The sequence below is a fragment of the Lithobates pipiens genome, unplaced genomic scaffold (genome assembly GCF_037356315.1).
Source record: "Lithobates pipiens isolate NorthernLeopardFrog02 unplaced genomic scaffold, aLitPip1_a1.2 Scaffold_18, whole genome shotgun sequence".
NCBI classification, from domain to species: Eukaryota; Metazoa; Chordata; class Amphibia; order Anura; family Ranidae; genus Lithobates; species Lithobates pipiens.
Window position 1 is genome coordinate 562,743,754 of NW_027507758.1, and position 21,616 is coordinate 562,765,369.

General features: G+C 42.6%; 1 protein-coding gene across 2 annotated transcripts in view; it reads left to right on the forward strand.

Moving 5' to 3' along the window:
• Nucleotides 1-21,616, forward strand: part of LOC143988992 (cytochrome P450 2G1-like) — a 93,118-nt gene that overhangs the window by 46,487 nt on the left and 25,015 nt on the right. For both annotated transcript variants that reach the window (XM_077488975.1, XM_077488974.1), the window contains exons 5-7: nt 719-879; nt 15,632-15,808; nt 18,072-18,213. In XM_077488975.1, the coding sequence (XP_077345101.1) occupies nt 719-879; nt 15,632-15,808; nt 18,072-18,213 (480 nt within the window). The remainder of the gene's footprint in view (nt 1-718; nt 880-15,631; nt 15,809-18,071; nt 18,214-21,616) is intronic.

Below are 21,616 nucleotides of genomic sequence, written 5' to 3' on the forward strand. Positions count from 1 at the left end.
ACACGCGATCGGAATTTAAACGATCGGATTTTGTTGTCGGAAAATTTTAGATCCTGCTTTCAAACTTTGTGTGTCTGAAATTCCGATAGAAAAAGTCTGATGGAGTCCACACACGATCGGATTTTCCAACAAGATCCGATCGCATATTTTCCGACCATGTGTACAGGGCATTATAGCTTCAACTGTATTTCTGGTATGCGTAAATATCAATACTAATTCTTTACCCCTAGAAGTCCCAGTACTAATGTAAAAAGACAAATATTAATAACTCCCATGTTTTAACCATAAAGCTGGCACATCTTCTCTCTGAACAATCAGGCTTTTGCAGAACATTTTCTGAATGTGCACTGCATGGTCTGAAACTTATTAGACATTCAATGTTTCAGAATTTTTGAATATTGGAATAAATAAATTTGTTTCAGAGTCTAGGTGAGATTTTACACCTAGGTAATGCTAATGTGTAATGCCAAATGGTGGTGTTCAGTGAGAAATGTGAAAGATCTATAAAATCCCTGTTGAGCAGGCATACAAATAAGACATTTGGCCTCTCCGTTATACTGTACAGCTAAAATATTATGTTTCTTTTGGGTTAACTTTTTCCTGGCTTCATCAAGATTGCGATGTTATTATGTTTATGAAAATAAGTAAAAATATTATTTGAACATTTTTGCTCTTGGCTGGATTACCGTATAACAACCTTTATTCCCTGCATCTCCAGGTGAAGTGTTCAATCCTTCGACAATTCTTGGACGTGCTGTTAACAATGTGATAAACTTGGTGATGTTCGGCCGGCGTTGGGGCTATGAGGATGAAACCTTCCTAAAATTTGTCTCTGTCATTAACAATCTGTTTACTTTCATCCGAAGTCCACTAGGATTGGTCAGTGCTTTTTAACATCATTGACATAAAGTATGCTTATCGAGAAAGAAGTAGGTGACTAAACTCATTGTGAAAAACCTGTCATTCTAACCTCCTGACATTAGTGCTTTGTTAGGGCTCATTCAAACCATTAGTGTAAGTTACATTAAGGCGGCCCATATATGTACAGTGTATATACAATAACTTGAAAAAGTATTCATACCTCTTGAAATTTTCCACATTTTGTCATGTTACAACCAATGTATTTTATAGGGATTTTATGTGATAGACCAACACAAAGTGGCACATAATTGTGAAGTGGAAGGAAAATGATAAATGGTTTCCAAATTTTTTCCAAATAAATCTGAAAAGTGTGGCGTGCATTTGTATTCAGCCCCCCCCCTCCCCCCCCAAGTCATTATTGTGTAGAACCACCTTTCACAGCAGTTACAGCTGCAAGTCTTTTAGGGGATGTCTCTACCAGCTTTGCACATCTAGAGTGACATTTTTGCACATTCTTCTTTGCAAAATAGCTCAAGTTTTATAAGATTGGATGGCGAGCGTCTGTGAACAGCAATTTTCAAGTCTTGCCACAGATTCTCAATTGGATTTAAGTCTGGACTTGGCCATTCTAACACATAAATATGCTTTGATCTAAACCATTCCAGTGTAGTTTTGGCTGTATTTTTAGGGTCATTGTCCTGCTGGAAGATAAACCTCTGCGCTAGTCTCAAGTCTTTCGCAGACTCTAAGAGCTCATTTACACTTGCTTCGGCTTCAACACACATTAAAGCTCCTACTGCTTCAACAAGCTTTTCTGATATATTTTTTTTCGGTGGTGATTCGATGAGGCTTCGGTGGTGCTTCAGTGATGCTCTTTTGAAGCTTTGTTGAATCTTGGCAGATGCCCTGTGTGTTTTGTTGATAACTCACACCTGCAATTTCTCCAAAACAAAGCAAAGCTAAAGCTGAATTAAAGCCTCTCAAAAGCCACAGGTACTTCAAGCGAGCTTCAAAACAAGCTTTTTCATAGACTTCTATGGAGGCTTTGAAGACGCTTTGAAGCACCACTAAAGCTGCATGGGGTATAATTTTTGAAGCAAAGCAAACACAAGTTGTAAACAGGACTGTAAGCTAACCATTTAAATTAAGTGACATGAGCTTTGACTGGCATTAAGAGAGCTTTAACAAAGCCTGTCTGAAGCCCTTTTTTGAAGCAAGTGTAAACAAACCCTAAGGGCTCATTTACACTTGCTTCAGCTTCTTAACACATTAAGGGTTAGCTTACGTTTGCTTCAAAACAAGGCTTTGGCTTTGTTAAAGCTCTCTGAAAGCTAATCCAAATTCCTGCCACTAAATAAAATGGTTAGCTTACAGTCCTGTTTACACTTTACTTTTGCTTGGTGCTTCAGTGGGCTTTGATGAGGCTTCAGTGGGCTTTGATGAGGCTTCAGTGGGCTTTGATGAGGCTTCAGTGGGGCTTTGATGAGGCTTCAGTGGGGCTTTGATGAGGCTTCAGTGGGGCTTTGATGAGGCTTCAGTGGGGCTTTGATGAGGCTTCAGTGGGGCTTTGATGAGGCTTCAGTGGGGCTTCGATGAGGCTTCGGTGGCGCTTCGATGAGGCTTTGGTGGCGCTTCGATGAGGCCATGTTTTGAAGCAAGTGTAAACTAGCCCTAACAGGTTTTTTTCTAAGATTGTCCTGTTTTTGGCTCCATCCAACTTCCCATCAACTCCGACCAGCTTCCCTGTGCCTGCTGAAGAAAAGCATCCCCAAAACAAGATGCTACCACCACAATATTTTATGGTGGGGATGGTGTGTTTAGGGTTATGTGCAGTGTTAGTTTTCTGCCACACGTATTGTTTTGCTTTTAGGGCAAAAAGTTAAATTTTGGTCTCATCTGACCAGAGCACCTTCTTCCACATGTTTGCTGTGCCCCACACGTGGGTTCTCACAAACTGCTAATGGGACTTAATATGGCTTTCTTTCGACAATTGCTTTCTTCTTGCCATTCCTCCATAAAGGCCAAATTTGTGGAGTGCCCGACTAATAGTTGTCCTGTGCACAGATTCTACCACCTAAGCTGTGGATCTCTGCAGTTCCTCCAGAGTTATCATGGGCCCCTTGGCTGCTTCTCTAATTAATGCTCTACTTGTTGACCTGTCAGTTTAGGTGGATGGCCATGTCTTGGTAGCTTTGCAGTTGTGCCATACTTTTTCCATTTTCAGATGATGGATTGAACAGTGCTCCATGAGATGTTCAAAACTTGGGATATTTTTTTTATAACACAACCCTGCTTTAAAGTTCTCCACAACTTTATCCCTGATCTCTCTAGCGTGTTCATTGGTCTTCATGATGCTGTTTGTTCACTAAGGTTCTCTAAAAAAAAACTCTGAGGGCTTCACAGGACAGTTGTATTGATATTGAGATTAAATTACACACATGTGGACTATATTTACTAAGTAGGTTACTTCTGAAGGCAAGTGGTTTCACTAGTTTTTAGATTTTAGTTAGGGGTATCAGGGTAAAGGGAGCTGAATACAAATGCACGCCACACTTTTAAAATATTTATTTGTAAAAAAAATTGAAAAACATTTATAATTTTCCTTCCACTTCAGTTATGTGCCACGTTGTGTTCATCTATTGAATAAAATTCCAATAAAATATATTTACGTTTTTGGTTGTAACATGACAAAATGTGGAAAATGTCAAGGGGTATAAATACTTTTTCAAGGCACTGTAAAAATAAATAATAAACTATTAAACATAGAAACACTTGCCTAATAAATCCATGCTTCTGGTCTGGATTCAGCAGCATCTCTGTCATGGACAGAACATGTAATCTCAGACTCTCTTCCTCTATTCACTTCTGGGGTTTCAATACAACAACCCAGAGACATGAAGTAATACTTATCATATAATTATTTTATCAAGGCTATTTACAAATACAGATAGTAGAGGGAAGCAGATCCCTTCACAGGAATACGTTTTTAAATTGGAGTTGGAAGTTCTCATCTGCATACTTTAGGGCAGCAGATCAAACCCAGAGAGTAGGCATGGAAGCCAGGAAGCCAGCATTTTCAGGTCAGTAATTACAGCCTTCACTTTTTAATGACAAGATTCCCCCAAAGCTCATTAAAAATGATTATATAGGTAAGTTAGTAATTTTAAAAAGATATGCATAAATAGTAATTTAACATATTATTTGTTAATGTAGGTAACACGTTTTCTGGGATAAACGTTGGGTGCAATTGTTTCTATCATGTTAAATACCAATGTGTTCTCTTCTCTTTTCTGTTGTTTAAAAACCATGGCCCTCAGTAGACATAGAACTGGTAAATATTAATTCCAGTTAATTCATTCCACTGTTCTATTTGAATTTAAGGTGTCCAATTTAGAGTGGTGTCAACTGGCCAGCAATCCTGACAATACATGGGCTACTAACGATAACTATTACAACTGGTATGTGGGTAAAAAAATGGCATAAGTAAAAATATATGGAAAATTACAAATATGGGAGTTTAGTCTTCCTCTTCCTTTCCTATATTCCAGGACTCCTATTTGGGAACTTTTAGAAGTCTCCCCCTCCCTCTGGTCATACATGTCCTTAGTGACCAGAGAGAGGAGATGGAGACAGCACAACAACCATCTCCTTCCTTCTCTCTCTCCTCTCCACTTGCCACTCTGGCCACTGAATAGCAAGTAAAGAGCCAATGGTATTACTACTCTTGTCAGTTAGTCAGTAGTTGAGCCAAAGTAAACTCCCAATGTCCTGGAGCCCATGTAATTAAACCTTTTAAATTGAGTCTTGGGGCCTAAGCCATAAAGTTCTCAGCAATGGTATCAAACCAGCATATGAGAAAAATGCAGTGGTGCATTATTTTTTTGTTCTACATTAATAAAGTTTTTAATACATTAAAATAATCATCATTTCAGCTAAATGTAGCAGACATTGTAGCCCTATGGCTGAAGGACTGGTGGATGGCTAGCCTTTAACAAGATCAATGCTTTCTTTTCACAAACTGTACTAATAGTAAGATAAACAGTCTTACCATCTTAGCCCACGTACACACGGTCGGAGATTTTGCCAACCAAATCCGTCGTATTTTGCCCGTTGGATTTAGTCCGACGGATTGTGTCCGAAACTGTTGCATACACACGGTCGGGCCAAGTTGGCGAAAAATCCGATCTTTGAGAACGTGATGACGTAATTTCGTTACGATGGGACTACATTCAGGCTAGTAGCCAATAGCTTTGATGTAGGAATTTGATTTGAGCATGCATGACACTTGGTCCGATGAAAATGCTCTACACATGATCGGATTAGGTCCGTCCAGCCTAGTTGGTCGGGAAATCTTTCCAACATGTTGGAAAATTGGGTCGGACGGAGATTCGGACGGAATCAGTCCGATGCATACCACACACAGTCGGATTATCTGACGACACGGTCCGATAAGACTCATTCCGACAGATTCTCCGACCGTGTGTACAAGGGCTTAGGCTGGGTACACACAGGGCAGCCATACATGGATTGACGTTCAGCAGGGACTGGATGAATTTTGATCCATGTATGGGCAAGCTGGTTGTACACAAGTGAGCCTATCAATCAACTTTTGTACAACCAGCCTGTCATGTTTTCTTCCACATGATCAGTGCTGCCGGGTATAGCCGGCAGCATTGATCATTGTATTCTGATGGAGGGGAAGGCTCCCAGCTATCAAAATGCGGTGATGGAGAGGGAGTGACCACATCCACTTTGATTGTGTGGAATGTGGGAATCGGATCTTTTTTTCATTCAACAGCAATCAAGCAACAGCAAGCAAGGTGGATTCATGAATCCGTCCTGCTGTACTATTGTATTCTGACAGCAGGGACTCCTACGCTGTCAGAATACACTAATCAGCACTGCAGCCAATTTGATGCAGGCCGTTGATTGAAGGATGTTTTCCAGCAACATCGTTTGACAAAAGCTGATTTAATGATCGGCTTCTTTCAGCCTGGAAGGCATACACACAGATTGGAATTCATATGGTCCCTGCTGAACCGGGCAATTTTCGATCCGTGTGTGTGTACCCAGCTTAAAGCGGCCATTCAGTAATTTTTTCAACTTACCATCTATCAACCACTTCAGCCCCGGAAGAATTTACCCCTTCCCTGACTGGGCCTTTTTTTGCGATATGGCACTACGTCGCTTTAACTGATAATTGCGCAATCGTGCAATGTTGCGCAGTCATGCGACCCAAACAAAATTGATGTCCTTTTTTCCCACAAGTAGAGTTTTTTTTGGTGGTATTTGATCACCTCTACGGTTTTTATTTTTTGCGCTATAAACAAAAAAGAGTGAAAATTTTGAAAAGAGCACAATATTTTATTTTTTGCTATAATAAATACACAGTTTAGGCTGATATGTATTCTACTATATATTTTTTGGTAAAAAAAAAAAAATCTCAATAAGCGATTATTGATTGGTTTGCACAAATGTTATAGAACCTACAAAATAGGTTATTGATTTATGGCATTTTTATTATTATTATTATTATTTTTCTTTTTTTTTACTAGTAATGAGAGCGAGCTGCAATTTTATTTATTTTTTTTATAACATTTTTATTGCAAATTATAAGCAAAAACAAGTGAGTAAATCATTACATAGTCATTCACAGATAATGAGGCCACATTTGGTATACAGTAAATGCGGATGCAGCCGCTTACAAGAAATAAGGTACCATAAGACAAATATATGACTATGGTGTAAACATCAATAACCAAGTCTGGACTTTTCTGCCCTTCCATGGAACAATCTCTTAATGTTTTCCTTGAAATGGATGGCAGAAAGCAGAACAGTAACATACTTATAATATAACTTATATCTTATCAGCGGAAACTCTTGAAAATATTCTTCATTTTTTTTGGTCTAAGATCAGTATAGGTTAAAAGGGAATTTATGGCGAGTGGAGGTATGGATGTTAAGTAAGGGGAAGTACCGTTTCTAAAGATATCTGTGGAGAGAGCAGACAGGTGCTCTGCAATTTTCTCTTAGAGGGGGTCCAGTTAGATCAGAGATCATGTGGGAGGGGAAGTCTCTCAGGGATCGATCTTAATATTGTAAAAGTGATCTGTCATTGCCTCTGATTGAATCAAGCCTGTACGAGGTGCTTATAGGTGTCTGTGGTCTTGAAGTGAATCCAACAAGACCAAGTAGCTGTAAATTTCGTAGGAGTGTCTCTCACTTGGTGTATAAGGTCCTCCATTGTCATTGTAGCGTTAATACGGTTAAACCAGTCTCGAATGAGCGGTGGGTTATGGGAGCGCTATCTACGTGAAATGCACATTCTGGCGGCGTTGACCATGTGCATGGCTAAGGATTTGTATCATGAGCGAGTGATGTAATAAAAATTGGGCCGGGGACTTATCCAACTGGTAAGTAGTTACAGTAGTGATTATCCTGTGTACTTCTGACCAGTAAGGTTGTAGGATTGGGCATGCCCACCAAATGTGGATAAACGTTCCCACCTTGATGTTGCATCTCCAACATGTCTGGGTGTTAGAGGAGTTAATTAGGTGCAGTTTATGAGGTGTGTTGTACCATCTTGAAGCGATTTTGAAAGAGTTTTCCTGAACTTGAACGTTTACTGATCCCTTATGGACAAATCTGAAAATGTTATCCCAATCAGTATCTGTAAAGTTCGTTTGAAGGTCAATAGCCCATTTTTGCCTTGTTTGGAGGTCCGTCTGAGCACAGTCATAGTATAAGAGTGAATAAGTAAGCAAAATCAAATGGCGCTGTGGTTCTTCAGTGGAACATAGAGATTCAAAGGTAGTTAAAGATCTGGACCAATGCGGCCTGAGTCTGTGGTTAAGTAAAAAATGATGGAGCTGTCGGTATGTCCAGAAGGGAAAGGGCACTTGAGACGTGAGAGTTGCTAATTCCTCTTGGGATAAAAGATTGTCATTGCTAAAGAAATGGAACGCTTTCACTGTTGTATGTGGCCAAGCAACTGTCGGGAAGGATGGGTGCATACCAGGAGTAAATTCTGGGTTTCCTCTAAGAGGGGTCATCGGTCCATTGGTGGAAGAAATTTTGTGGCGATTGCAAGCCCATCAGAATGAGTGTATGGTCGGTTTAATCAAGGGGTGGGTTTTGTGCACTCGGGACTGGTACTGATAGTTAAGCCATGGAAGGGAAGTCAGTGGAACGAGGGAAAATGATTGTTCAAAACGAACCCAATATTTAAGGGAAGCGTCAATGTTCCAGTCGATTACACAGGTTAGGTGACATGCAACCTGATATTTACGAATATCAGGGAGGCTGGTTCCTCCCTTAAGTTTTGGAGTGGTTAGTTTAAGAAAGCTTAAGCGAGGGCGGCATTTATTCCATATAAATGATGTGCATGTTTTACGGTTTGTTGTGAAAAAGGCCGGGGGGAGTTTTATCGGAATGGTTTGCATTAAGTATAATATACGTGGTAGAATATTCATCTTAATGATTGCGATTCTGCCGAACCATGAGAAACGTTCTGGGGTCCAGGTCTGTAAGTCAGCGATAAGCTTCTTCATTAATGGGCTATACTTTAACTTGTAAAGGTCTGAGAGGGAGGCTGGGAGTTGAATACCCAAATATGTAATCGATCTATCTTTCCATTGAAAAGGAAAGTTGGTGCGGCAGAGGGAGCACAATGGTTGGGGCAGGGTGATATTAAGAGCACTAGATTTGTTGAAGTTTATTTGTAAGTTCGTAAGGGTTTTAAAGGTATCAAAGTCTTGAAGTAGATTGGGAATGGTAGTGAGGGGTGCAGATAAGAAGAGGAGAATATCGTCCGCAAATGCAGCTACTTTGTATGTGTGTCCCTTAATTTCAATTCCTCTAATGTCGGGGTTCTCTCTAAGTCATCTTAATAGGGGTTCAAGGGTCAATATGAAAATCAAGGGGGACAAAGGGCATCCTTGACGCTTGCCATTAGAGATGGAGAAGGCATTCGACAGGTGGCCGTTCACCCTGACCGTCGCAGTTGGGACCGAGTACAGGGCTTGTATAAGGTTTAACATTTTGGAGGGTAAATGTATTGCTTTGAGAACTTCAGACATGTAGTTCCAGGCCACTCTGTCGAATGCCCTCTCCGCATCCAGAGACAGCATGAATCCAGGCGTTTGAGAGACGGAAAGCCAATAGTTTATGTTTATGGCTTTAAGGGTATTGTCTCTTGCTTCTCTACCGGGGATGAACCCAACTTGATCGGGACTAATGAGTTGGGGCAGGAGTGGTAATAGTCTTTTTGGTAGTGTTTTCGCGTACCATTTAAGGTCTACATTTAATAAGGAGATGGGCCGGTAATTCGTCACCACCGAAGAATCTTTACCTGGTTTTGGTATGACAGTTATGTGAGCTTTTAGGAATTCTTCGGGGGGGGGGGGGGGGTTAATGGGTACGGTGAAGGAGTTAAAGGCCGTTAGAAAAATGTGGTGTGAGAATATCCGCAAAAGATTTATAATAGGCCACTGTTAGACCGTCCGGACCTGGGCTCTTACCCGGTTTGAGTTGTTTCAGCGCGGCAGAAATTTCTGCAATCGTTAAGGGGGTGTCTAAGTCCTGTGCAGTGCTGTCGGATATAGGATTGGGGCTGTATTGCTGGAGGAATTCCTTAATCTTGTTAAGTATGGAGGAGTGGTCGTTAGGTGTGTCCGTTGGGGGAAGGTTGTAAAGTTTGGTGTAATATTGAACGAATTGGCTTGCTATTTCTGCAGACTTGTGTATCCTTCTACCTGAAGCGTCTGTTAAAGAATAGATAGTATTGGAAGCTCTTTTGGCTTGGAGGGCACTGGCCAATATTTTGCTTGCTTTGTTGCCGCATTCATAAAATGATTTTTTGTGTAAGATGTATTTACATTGGGTCTGTTTGTCTAAGATTTCCAGCAGTTCGAGCTGCAATTTTTATCGGGACGGCAATATTGCGGCAGAGAGATCGGACACTTTTTTGAAACCATTGACATTTATACAGCAATCAGTGCTATAAATAGCCACTGGTTACTGTATAAATGTCACTGCCAGGGAGGGGGTTAACATTAGGCGGTTAAATGTGTTCCCTCACTGTGTGTTCTAATTGTTGGGGGATGGTACTGACTGGAGAAGGAGACCGATTGGTGTTCCTATATACTAGGAACACACGATCCGTCTCCTCTCCTCTGACAGAACGTGGATTTGTGTGTTTACACACAGATCCATGTTCCTGCTCTGTCAGGAGCAATCAGAGGTGCCCGGTGGACATCGGAGGACATCATATGATGTCCGGCCAGGATGGGAGATCCCATCTGCGGATGTCATTTGACAATACGTAAGATATGAAGTGGTTACATCTTTTGCCCTTGTTGTTTTAACTTTGGATAGTAAAACTTTTTTTTCTGCCAGTAAGTACCTTATACAGCCCACTTCCTGTTTCTTGATCATTAGCCTAGGCCTATGACATCATGCACAGCTCTCTCGTTCTCTCTCTCTCTCTCGAGTTTGCCAGGAAGGGAGGGGGAAGAATCATGTGAGCCAATGAGAGGTGCAGAGCTTGAGGTATGCCTCTGTGTAAATCCAGGAAGTGAACAGGCTGCAGCTGCCCACAGTTAAAATGGCTGCAGCCAGACTTGGTGGAGGGAGATTTCTGCAGCATATTTGGCAAATACAGAATCGCAGTATTTATAAAATAATATGCAAAGCGGTTGGACGGAAGCTTCAAAATGGCAAAGTTTGATGTTTTTATTACAAATTATTTGAGCAGACTGCAGCTCCTATTTAAATTTTGCTTATTCTCACAGTGAAAACTTTAAAAAAAAGAAAATATTGAAGTGAATAGAGTAAAGAATGCTTAAGATCACCATCAAGTTGTGTTATGCAGAACCTCTCCCTGTACTTTATTACTCTCCCTGGCAATTGGGGTCTCTGTTCCTTACTCAGTCCAGGTGCCTGAATGACACAGGCACCCTAATATATAGAGACCCACACCAAGATCCAAGATGCATTCAGTCAGGTAGCTGCAACCTTTGGGACAATTGGAGTCTGCAAATTTTCCTTTAGGGCTGGGTTCACACTGGAGAACACAGTGGCTCACAGGAGTCCAGTGCGTCTCCATTCATCATTCCAGGTCTGAATTCAGCCCAAATTGTGGGCTGAATTCAGACCTGAAAAGAACCAAAAGACTCACAGGGCTCCTGTGCAATTCGCACCAGAGCCGCTGCGGAGATGTGTAAAGCAGCTCCATAGAGAGCCGGGCACAATCTCCTGCTATGAAAACCTGCATCCAATTTGCATAAGTGCGAACCCAGCCTAAGACTCTGCCCCATCTGTACAGTGGCACAGTACCACCTAATGGATGGAGGCCTAGTTGCACCTGCCTACATACGCTTCAAGAAATGACCGATTTGTTTCCCAATTGGTCCTGTCTGGTGTCATAATTGATCTATAATCAACAAGCCATTTGTTCAAAATACAATTGTATTCTCAAACTAAGCATCTCAGTGCTGCCGATTATTGCAAAACAACCAACAATTTTTCATTCTGGCCAATCGACTCAGTTTGATCAGATCTGATCTAAACTGAGTCTAAATAAATCAGAAAGGATGTTATGATTATTGGATTGCTTGTAGGTTTGATCCCTTTGATAGAATAGCACGATAATCAGATAAAAAAATCAAAGTAGGTGTGGTCACTTCTGGACAGCTTTCATTACTACGGGTTTACCCATTGGTAGATTTCTCTTCACCTCCTATTATGCCCCATACACATGGTCGAACATTCCAACAGATTTTGGCCCAAACTTGTCTTGCATACACACGGTCGCACAAAGTTGTTGGAAAATCCGATCATCTGGAACAAAGTGACGTAGAGAACATACGATGGGACAGCACAGAGGCCAGTAGCCAATAGCTTTCGTCTCCAAATTTTTTCTGAGCATGCGTGGCACTTTGTGCGTCGGAATTCTCTACACATGATCAGAAAAAGTCAGATCAGATTTTGTTGTTGGAAAAATTTAGATCCAGCTCTCAAACTTTTTCCATCGGAAATTCCGAAAAAGTCTGATAGAGCTCCCACACGATCGGTTTTTCCAGCAACATAATCCAATCTGACTTTTTCTGTCGGAATTTCCGACCATGTGTATGGGGCATTACTGTGACAAAAAAAAGTGGGATTTACCATCACTTGCTGTACTGAGGATAATGGTCACCTGTACAAATAGAGAGAGTGCAAATCTCCCTATATTGGACACAGATAGTAATACAGTCCTTTCTGGGGTTCTAACCTTTTCCTTACCACTTTAAATAATCTTTAACTTGGAAGTAAAATTTTGGACATTAAAAACATTTGATAGGACAGTACATTAACGTGACTTTGAAATGAGCAACAGAAAAGATGATCAATTTGATAGAAAATGTATACTATATTTTGCAAGAAAATATACAAAAAACAAATAGTTTAAACAGGGTACATTCCACTCTGCACTGCGACGCAGCGCATAAATACACTACATAACAATACAGTTCCAAGCATACAAATAAATTACATTAATCGTGTGGTATGATGCCTGATGTGTTGCGCAGAGTAATGTTACTCTAAAACATCCCATCATGCATGATGTCGCATTACCCTGAAAGCATTACTTCAAAAACATGTCACAAAAAGTCAAGTCATACTGTCAAATCAAATGGCATTTCAATAAGCAACTGGTGTGATGGGGGGAGTTCACAGGCCCGAAGCTTTATTGAACTGCCAAAGGATACATAGCGGGGGCAGAGGGTGGGAGGGAAGGGGGAAATCTTCAGACCTCCTCTTCCTCCTTAAAGTCCATCAAGTGATAGTCTCTGAGCAGACTGTGGATCAGTCTGCGACAGTCTTCGATGGACATCCTCTCCCTCTGGTGGATGAGATGCTTTCTGGTGCACCAAACAGCATCCTTAAAGCAACATAGAACCCGCCAGGCACTGTCAATGTCCTCTTGTGAATGAGTTCCACAGAAGAGTCCGTTCAGCACACCAAAGTTTGTGATAGCAGTCTGTGGTACAAAGTCTTTGAGATCAGGTTCCAGGGCCCTCAACAGACCCTGTGCAAAGGGACACTCCCAGAAAACACGCAAAGCAGTTTCCTCCTGGATGATGCAAAAGGGGCAGTGTCTGTATCTGCACAGGTTTCTGGCATGCATGAATGTCCTAAGTGACAACCACCCTTGGATTGCCATCCATGCCAGATCTTTATGCCTGTTGTTGAGTCTCTTTGAAGAAACATTCCTCCAGACCACTTTGCAAGTGGCTGAAGGGAGGCCTGGAACAGTCTCTAAAATGTTTGATGCTCTAATCAGCTTGTGGATAGTTTTTGGCTTCCACAAGTTGGGCTTCACTCCATGTAGCCCCAGCTCCTTAATAAACTTGAAAGTGTCCAAGTAATACCAAGGAGTGTCCCAGTTGTAGGGGATGGAGCTGTCCCATTTGTCCCATCCAAGGGACCTCCAAAGAGGCAGGAGGAAAAACGGGACACGGAGTTACCACCAGAGTCTATAGTCCTCTCAACCAAAGTTCTGCAGATGCATTTACAGGCAAAGAACACCCTCAGTAGAGTTGCAATGTCAGACACGCCCTCACCGCCCTTGAGGGGTTCCTTGAACATAACCACCCACTTTACTCTGTCCATTTTGGATCTCCAGATGAAGTGAAACACTGTCCTGGTTATGGCGTTGTAGGTGTTAACATGGGGGGGCCAGGCCTGGGCGAGGTACTGCAACACAGGGAGGATGTTTTACCTTCAATGGTGAGTTCTCTGAGGCTCCAAAGTCCAAACGTTTGTCGCATCTTAGCCAGTCTTTCTTCCCAGGACATCAGGGCTGCGCCCTCCGCTCCTAACCAGACTCCGAGAATTTGGAGGAAGTCTGCTTTGATGCTGAAGGGCATAGATGCAGAAGAAGGCAGGAACCACTTTCCGAAAAGCATGACTTCCGACTTCCCGCAGTTGACCTTTGCCCCTGAAGCTTGGCCGAAGTCCTCACAGGTCTGGGCGAGTGTGTCGATGGAGCGCCGGTCGGCACAAAACGCGTCACATCATCCATGTAGAGTGAGCATTGACCCACTGTCTGTCTGGTCCTGGTGCGGTAATCCCTCTGATCTCTGGGTTCCATCTGATGCTTCGGGCGAACATCGCTACATAGACCTCAACTGGGAGACCATCGTAACCCAGGGTCCTGCCCCGCCTAAAGGATTTAGCAGCAGAGTGCAGCTCCTCCAACACCAAGGGGGCGTTGACGGCTGATGAACCTGCAGGATCAATATGGTTAGAGATACCTTACAGGAACCTGTCGGCTGCCTGCGTGTCTGTTGTTTTCGGGGAGTAGAGGTTGGTGTAGTAGTTGCTGACCACTTGCATCACAGCCTCCTTTCCCTTCTGGAGTGTTCCGGTCTCGTCACGCAGCTCTGACAAGGGTGTGTTTCCTGAGTGGAGTTTCCTGAAAAAAGAACGAATAACACTTATCACCTTTCTCAAGAATCTCCCCCTTGGCACAGAAGACCATGTTCCTCGATTCTTCCTCAAAGTGCCCTTTCAGGCTCTTCTTGGTGTCCTCCAGGTTCTGCCTAACATCCCAGCCGCAGTGGTGAAGTCAATGGGCACTGGAAGGTGTCCTCTCTTACCATTCCATAACTCACCGGCCACTTATCTCATGCTGGACCTAAGTTAACATTTTTAGTACTTATGGGTATAGGAGGAAACATGAAACTTCCCATGTCTCCCACAATAAAACCAATTAATGGGACCAAATGGTGCCCTTTACCAAGTCAGTCTCACATTTTAGTTCAGTGCATAGTCACTCTAACTCCAGATAAAGAGCTGAATCCTCAGATGAACTAAATATATATATATATATATATATATATATATATATATATATAAAAAATGTACCTGTCAAAGTATGTGTAGCTCTATTATAGGCACACGTAGGGGGGGGGGGTGTACACCCTAATTAATACATGCTGTGCCAATTCCCCCTGCTGCCAGGGCATGCACAGGGGGGTGTACACCCTAATTACTACATGCTGTGTCAATTCCCCCTGCTGCCCCCCCCATTTTGTCTCTTCTGCTCTTTCAAGATGGAGAATGGGGGAACTGGCTAGTAAATATGTACTTTACCGACCCCTTCCTTTTCTAAATGAACACATTGAACACACTAGCTCACGGTGTTCATTTATAACTGAAGCATGGTAAACTGTTTACTATGCTTTAGTTTGTGAATGAACAGGAAGCCACTCAGCACGGCGCACTTCCCATTCATTCACTGCCCAGTGCTGCTGAGGCTGCAGAGAAAGGTATGTGTTTGTTTGAGCTTTGGGGTGTACACCCTAATGCTTTAGACTGTGCAGATCTATGATCTCTATTCATCCAGACTCAAGACTTACACAGCACTGCCCCACAGCACAGAGGACCTGTTCTTTCTTCAGCAGATTTGCCTACTGGTCTCCTCCCCACCCCGTATTAAAACAGTAAAAGGAAAAACAGCACATTGGCAAGCTCATCTTTGTACTACCTTGCTTTCTCTTTTTATTAGCATGACTGTTTGCACTCCAGCACACCTGATATTTGTGCTGCTTCTCCCTCTCCCAATCTAAACTCTGCTGTACAGAGGCTGAAAGAGGCACAGACTTCAGACAAATTCAGATATTTACACCGCTTGCATTTAAAAAATACCTTTAATGATATATTAATGATTACAAAGAAGCATTAACATTCAGTCTTTTATATCTTTGTTCTTCACCCCACTCAGGCGTATGTTTCGTTTGCTAGAGTAATGAAATATCTTCCGGGCCACCATCAGAAGGTGTTTGCAGACTGTGAACATGTGAAATCTTTCATCAGTGAGGAAATCAGCTCCCACAGGAGATCCCTGGATCCAGAGTTCCCCCGAGATTTCATAGACTGCTTCCTCATCCAGGCCAGCAAGGTAACAGAATATATATATATATATATATATATATACACCAGGCTGTACTGCAAAGTATCTGTAAATCCTACAACAGAAAATTTTGAGATTATGGTTAAAGTTGATCATACATGACTTAAATTTCAGGTAGATTTACTAGGAGTCAAAACAGAAATTTGAGCTGTAAGCCACCCAGCTCGATAAAAGTTGATTTTTAAAAAAAAGGAGCTGGGTGAAAACTTGTTGGACAAACAGTAACTGCCTTCAATCAGATGCACTCACTTTTCTGACATTCAGACAGCTGTGGGTAGCTCAAAACATTGTCATCAGTGTAGATTCCTCCATCCCCACTATTTAGTGTGGATGGGGGAATCAATTGAGTGAATTTTGTTTAAGAAAGTATATTCTAAGAGGATAGTTGCCAACAGTCCAGATTTTCCCAAGACAGTCACGGAATTCACAAACAAGATATTTGGGGGGCACACCCTAAAAGATGCATTAAAGATGGTGAAGTCATAAGACCATACAACAGAACAAAATACTACAGCGCACACATTCAAAAAAAAAAGACATTTACCTCCAGCAAGGCTTATATAAAACACATAGACATTTTCAAAAAACATTATCAAAAAATATGGGGATTTGGTCACACCTTATTGCTATATGGTGCTTAAGCCCACTTATTGCGACAAAGTACTCCATGATTAGTGGGTCCTAGACTGGGAGATCGTGCTTCTCTGAACCATGGGAGCCATATACTCCTTTATATGGGAGAACTTAAGGTCTCTACCCATGACACAGGTGGACACTAATGAGAGGTACTTAATGAGGGAGTGGGGTGCTCCTCACCCAAAATATCTTGTTTGTCTATTGTATGGATTCTGACCAAATCCTTTTGGGTGGGGAGCACCCCACTCCCTCAATAAGTACATCTCATTAGTGTCCACCTGTGTCATGGGTCAGGTTCTCCCATATAGAGTAGTATATGGCTCCCATGGTTCAGAGCAGCAGGATCTCCCAGTCTAGGACAGTGTAGGACCCACTAATCATGGAGTACTTTGTCGCAGTAAGTGGGCTTCAGCATCATATATCAATAAGGAAAAAAAACGGGAAAAGAACTGAAAATGGGTCAAATAACGGTGAAGTGGTCCAATCCCTATATACTTATCAAAAAAAAGGACTTCCCCCTGAATGGGTGGGATTTTAAAAGAAGATATCTGAACAATGTCTGTAGTTGCAGGCATTATTCAGATATCACCACTCAAACCCAAAAACATCATATGACGCGTGGCGTGCGGGAAGTGGCTAAAACTTAAACTTCTCATTCAGTAGGTCAATTGTCATAGAATTTTCACATAGTGTAAAACCATTTTATATCGAATTTATTAAAAGAATATTGCACTTACATCCAACAGGAAGAAACAGGCATGTCATCATAAAATCCAATAAATCATATTAATGGAGTAATAAGTGTGGGTGAACTAATTTTTCTTTTTTTTTTGCAAAAAGTGGACTATGCCAGTTGTTAAAAATCTGTAGTTAGGTGATAAACATGCAGTAAATGCAGGATAACTTAAATCAGAACTAAGGCCCCTTTCACACATGCGGACTGTTCATTTCATCAGTTCAGTCACATCAAAACAGATGAAGTATTCATCAGTTTTTCATCAGCTGCTCAACCGTTTCTCATCAGTTTTGTTTACATCCACTACCAATGAAAAAACGGATGAAAAACTGACCATTTGTCAGTTTACATCTGTTTTTCACCCGATCTGTTTTTTTAACGGAAGAAAAATTTAGTTTTGATCCTTTCCAAAAAATGAATGTTGATGGATGCAGATATAAACAGATGTAAATGAATGGATCATCCATTTACATCCGTTTTTCCATAGAGAGATGCATTTTTGTCAGTTTTTCATCCGTCAACGGAATGTGCGAAAGGGCCTTGAATACATACCTGTCTGGTTTCTCACCAGTGTCATCTTCTTCTGAGTGCTGGTTTTTGGGCCTTATCATTGGCTGGTGGAGGATGACGTCACTCCCGCACATACGTAGGAGCTAGTCATCCCGGCACTCAGAGACCAGTCCAGCACTGTAAGCTGAGCTATGCATACAGCAAGCAGGCAGGTTGGGGTATTTTATTACAGAAGCGATCTAGGCCACAGGCAGAAAAAAAAACTGACATAGACATCTTTAGAGATGCCGCAAACCACACTGCTGGGAAAAGTGACCAGAAGTGAGTCTTGCCAAGACTGAAATTCACAATTCTTGTTCTTCATTGCAGGAGAAAGATGTGAAAAATAGTGAATTTTGCCAGGAGAATCTGCAGGCTTCTGTGTTTGAAATGTTCATTGCTGGAACAGATACCACAGGCAACAATTTGCAGTTCAACCTGTTGGTGATGATAAAATATCCAGACATCCAAGGTAAGGCTGTGACTGGTCCATGAAGGAAGGATCACACTGCATTCAGCACATCTGTATTTTAAGTGAGTGTGGCACTTGGAAGGTGAAGACTTCCATTATTCTCACTGCACTTTTCTCACCCAAAATTGTGTGACTTTTTGTCCCTCCAAAAAGTGACCTGTCTGTTTTTACCCATCAGAAAATCAGGCACACCATCATTTTCTATGACCAACACCAACTCTTAAAGGGATACCATCACTTTTAAATGTTTGGTTTGAAATCTATTTTTAATATTTACGATTAAAAATTTAGTTAAAGTGGAAGTGAACTCCCCTATCGTTTTCAGCCAAGGAAGCTGCCATCTTTGCCTCTGTTTAATCTTCAGCTGCTATGGTGCTGCACATGTGATTCATTATGACACCAGCCACTGGATGGTTTGATAGTTTGGCTGAGAGCACAGACAATGTGCAGTTAGCATTCCCGGCATGCCTTTTTTTTTAACTGTTTAAATAGATGGGTTTACTTCCACTTTAATGGAAAAAGGATTCTCACAGCACTATGAGTTCAAAAAGAAGAGTAGATATCCTTTAATGCATTCTGTCCCTCACTGAAACCTTCAGTATAGCAATATGGAGGGAATACAGTGGGTGGGAGTCACTTAGTCATTACTGTGAATCATTCACTCATCATAAATTGGTAATTTAAAGGGCCTAAGCATTACTGATGAAGCAGTCAGTGCCATTAGTACATTGGGGCTTTATGAGACACTGTAGAAATAGAATGTGCTTACTGAAATAGCCTTAATTGAGTGTAGCCTATTGCAATTAAAGACCCAATGTCACCTTGGTCATGCAGGGCAAAGTGACAGTATCTTTGCAAAGTAGGGGTGCAAAGTATCTTTGCACCCCTCCCTCCGCCCTTTATACTTCCCTTGCCTTATCTTCCTTGCCACTCCTTCCTCCATCATAGCCGTCATTGAAATCACTGTTTATGGAGTGGTGATTTGATACTCCCTTGGTCATGTGACAATGCTTTTGGCTGCTTGGCTGCTTGGCCCTAGCACTGTTACAAGGGAGGAGGCTACATGCTTGCCTATACTGGGAGGTTTTTTTTCGGTAGTGTTGCTGCACTGACAAAGGAAGCAGCAGCAGGGGAACGCTTTCAGAATGAGTGTAAGTGGGTGCCCCGTGCAGAGACATTGTCACTTTATACTGCATAGGTATGGTGACAGAGGTTTTAAAAAAAATCTGTTTATTTAAGGTATTTTTCATACCGTATATACTCGAGTATAAGCCGAGATTTTCAGCCTCTTTTTTGAGGCTGAAAGTGCCCCCCTCGGCTTATACTCGAGTCATCGCTGTCTGCCTGCTCGATCAGCGTGTCGAGCAGACAGACAGCGGCCATTCTATAATTCAAAAGCCGCGCCTCCGGCTCCGCCTTCGCCTGTGATAGGCGGAACACTGAATTTCCCAGCAGCCTGTGTTCCGCCTATCACGGACATCGTCTCATCCTCGTACTACGGACGAGGATGAGACGATGTCCGTGATAGGCGGAACACAGGCTGCTGGGAAATTCAGTGTTCCGCCTATCACAGGCGAAGGCGGAGGCACGGCTTTTGAATTTTACAATGGCCGCCGAGGCGCCGACGAAGAGCGGCGATCCTGGCAAGGCACGGGACGGAGGCAAGGCAAGGCACGGCACGGGACGGGACGGAGGCAAGGCACGACACGGGACGGAGGCAAGGCACGGCACGGGACGGAGGCAAGGAGGCAAGGCACGGGACGGAGGCTCGGGACACAGGTAGGCTGGACACACACACACACACACACACACACACACACACACACACACACACACACACACATGGACACACACACACAGGGATGGATGGATGGAGACACACACACACAGGGATGGATGGATACACACACACACAGGGATGGATGGATGGATGGAGACACACACAGGGATGGATGGATGGAGACACACACACACAGGGATGGATGGATGGATGGAGACACACACACACAGGGATGGATGGATGGATGGACACACACACACACAGGGATGGATGGATGGATGGACACACACACACACAGGGATGGATGGATGGATGGACACACACACACACAGGGATGGATGGACGGACACACAGGGATGGACGGACACACAGGGATGGACGGACACACAGGGATGGACGGACACACACACAGGGATGGACAGGCATGTCTCACCCTCGGCTTATACACGAGTCAATAAGTTTGCCAGTTTTTTTGGGGGTAAATTGGGGGCCTCGGCTTATATTCGGGTCGGCCTATACTCGAGTATATACGGTATTTTGTAGAAAAAGAAGAGCAAGTTAAATGGTACATCGTAAATGTGATAACCAAGCATGAGTGGCAGTACCATTTAGCAACCTAAAAAAGAGGAAATAGGAAAGGACAATTCAACACTTGGTGCACAAAGAGCAGGGAGTGAGTAGTGGTGGTGGTGGGGAGAGGTTCAGGGTAGGAGAGAAAGTTAAGAGCTAGAAGGAATGGAGTAATGAGGGTTGGGGGTGGGGCCAGCTGTATGGTACCCAACATGAGGAAACAGCACACTCAGAGCCCAAGGCAGTTTCATAGTATTGTATTTAGTTCACTGCAGTTCCAAAAAAAAAAACACTTTCACCTGTAGAGCACAAAAGTGAGCACCAGCAGCTTTCTCTTACACAAGTGCAATGTCTCTCAGGGTAACAGGCACAGCAGCACTCAGTAACAGGATCAGTAATATTAGTAACAGGTTCAGTAACTCTCAATAACAGTATCAGTAATACTCAGTATCGGGTTCAGTAACTCTAAGTAATAGTTTCAGTAACCAGTACTGAAAATCACTCCACACAGGCACAATGTAGGTGCCAGCCAAATGCTACACAGACCTTGAGGTACAGGAGTGGCAGAGCACTATAGCTACAGTAGGTTGGCTGATACAGGAAGGTTGTACTCCGGTATCATTGTACAACAGTGTATTCTCAGCACACTGGATAACAACACAGCCTTAGTCGATCTTACTGGGCAGCATCTGCAGGAGGGGTGGTGGGCTGGCAGGTAGCTGACATAAGGGGCAGCAGCAGTACTGGAGATCAGTGCTGACTACTAAGCATGCATGAAGTGTCCTCTGTTCTGTCCCTTCTGAGACTGGAACCTTTCCCTGATATTAATTTTGTCTCTGTCAGAGGGTTTCCTCTCCCTACACTAACCACTCACAAAATGGGCACCAAACTCATCAGAGCACTGCTACAGTATATATTAGCACTGCCTTCAACCAAAATGGCCATGGAAGGTCACTGGGAGTTGCAACATACATTTAGTTATCTGCCTGTAACACCTACGAAGGCTGCAGAGGAACATGATTCCCCACAGGATTCTACTCTATTACCAAGGTA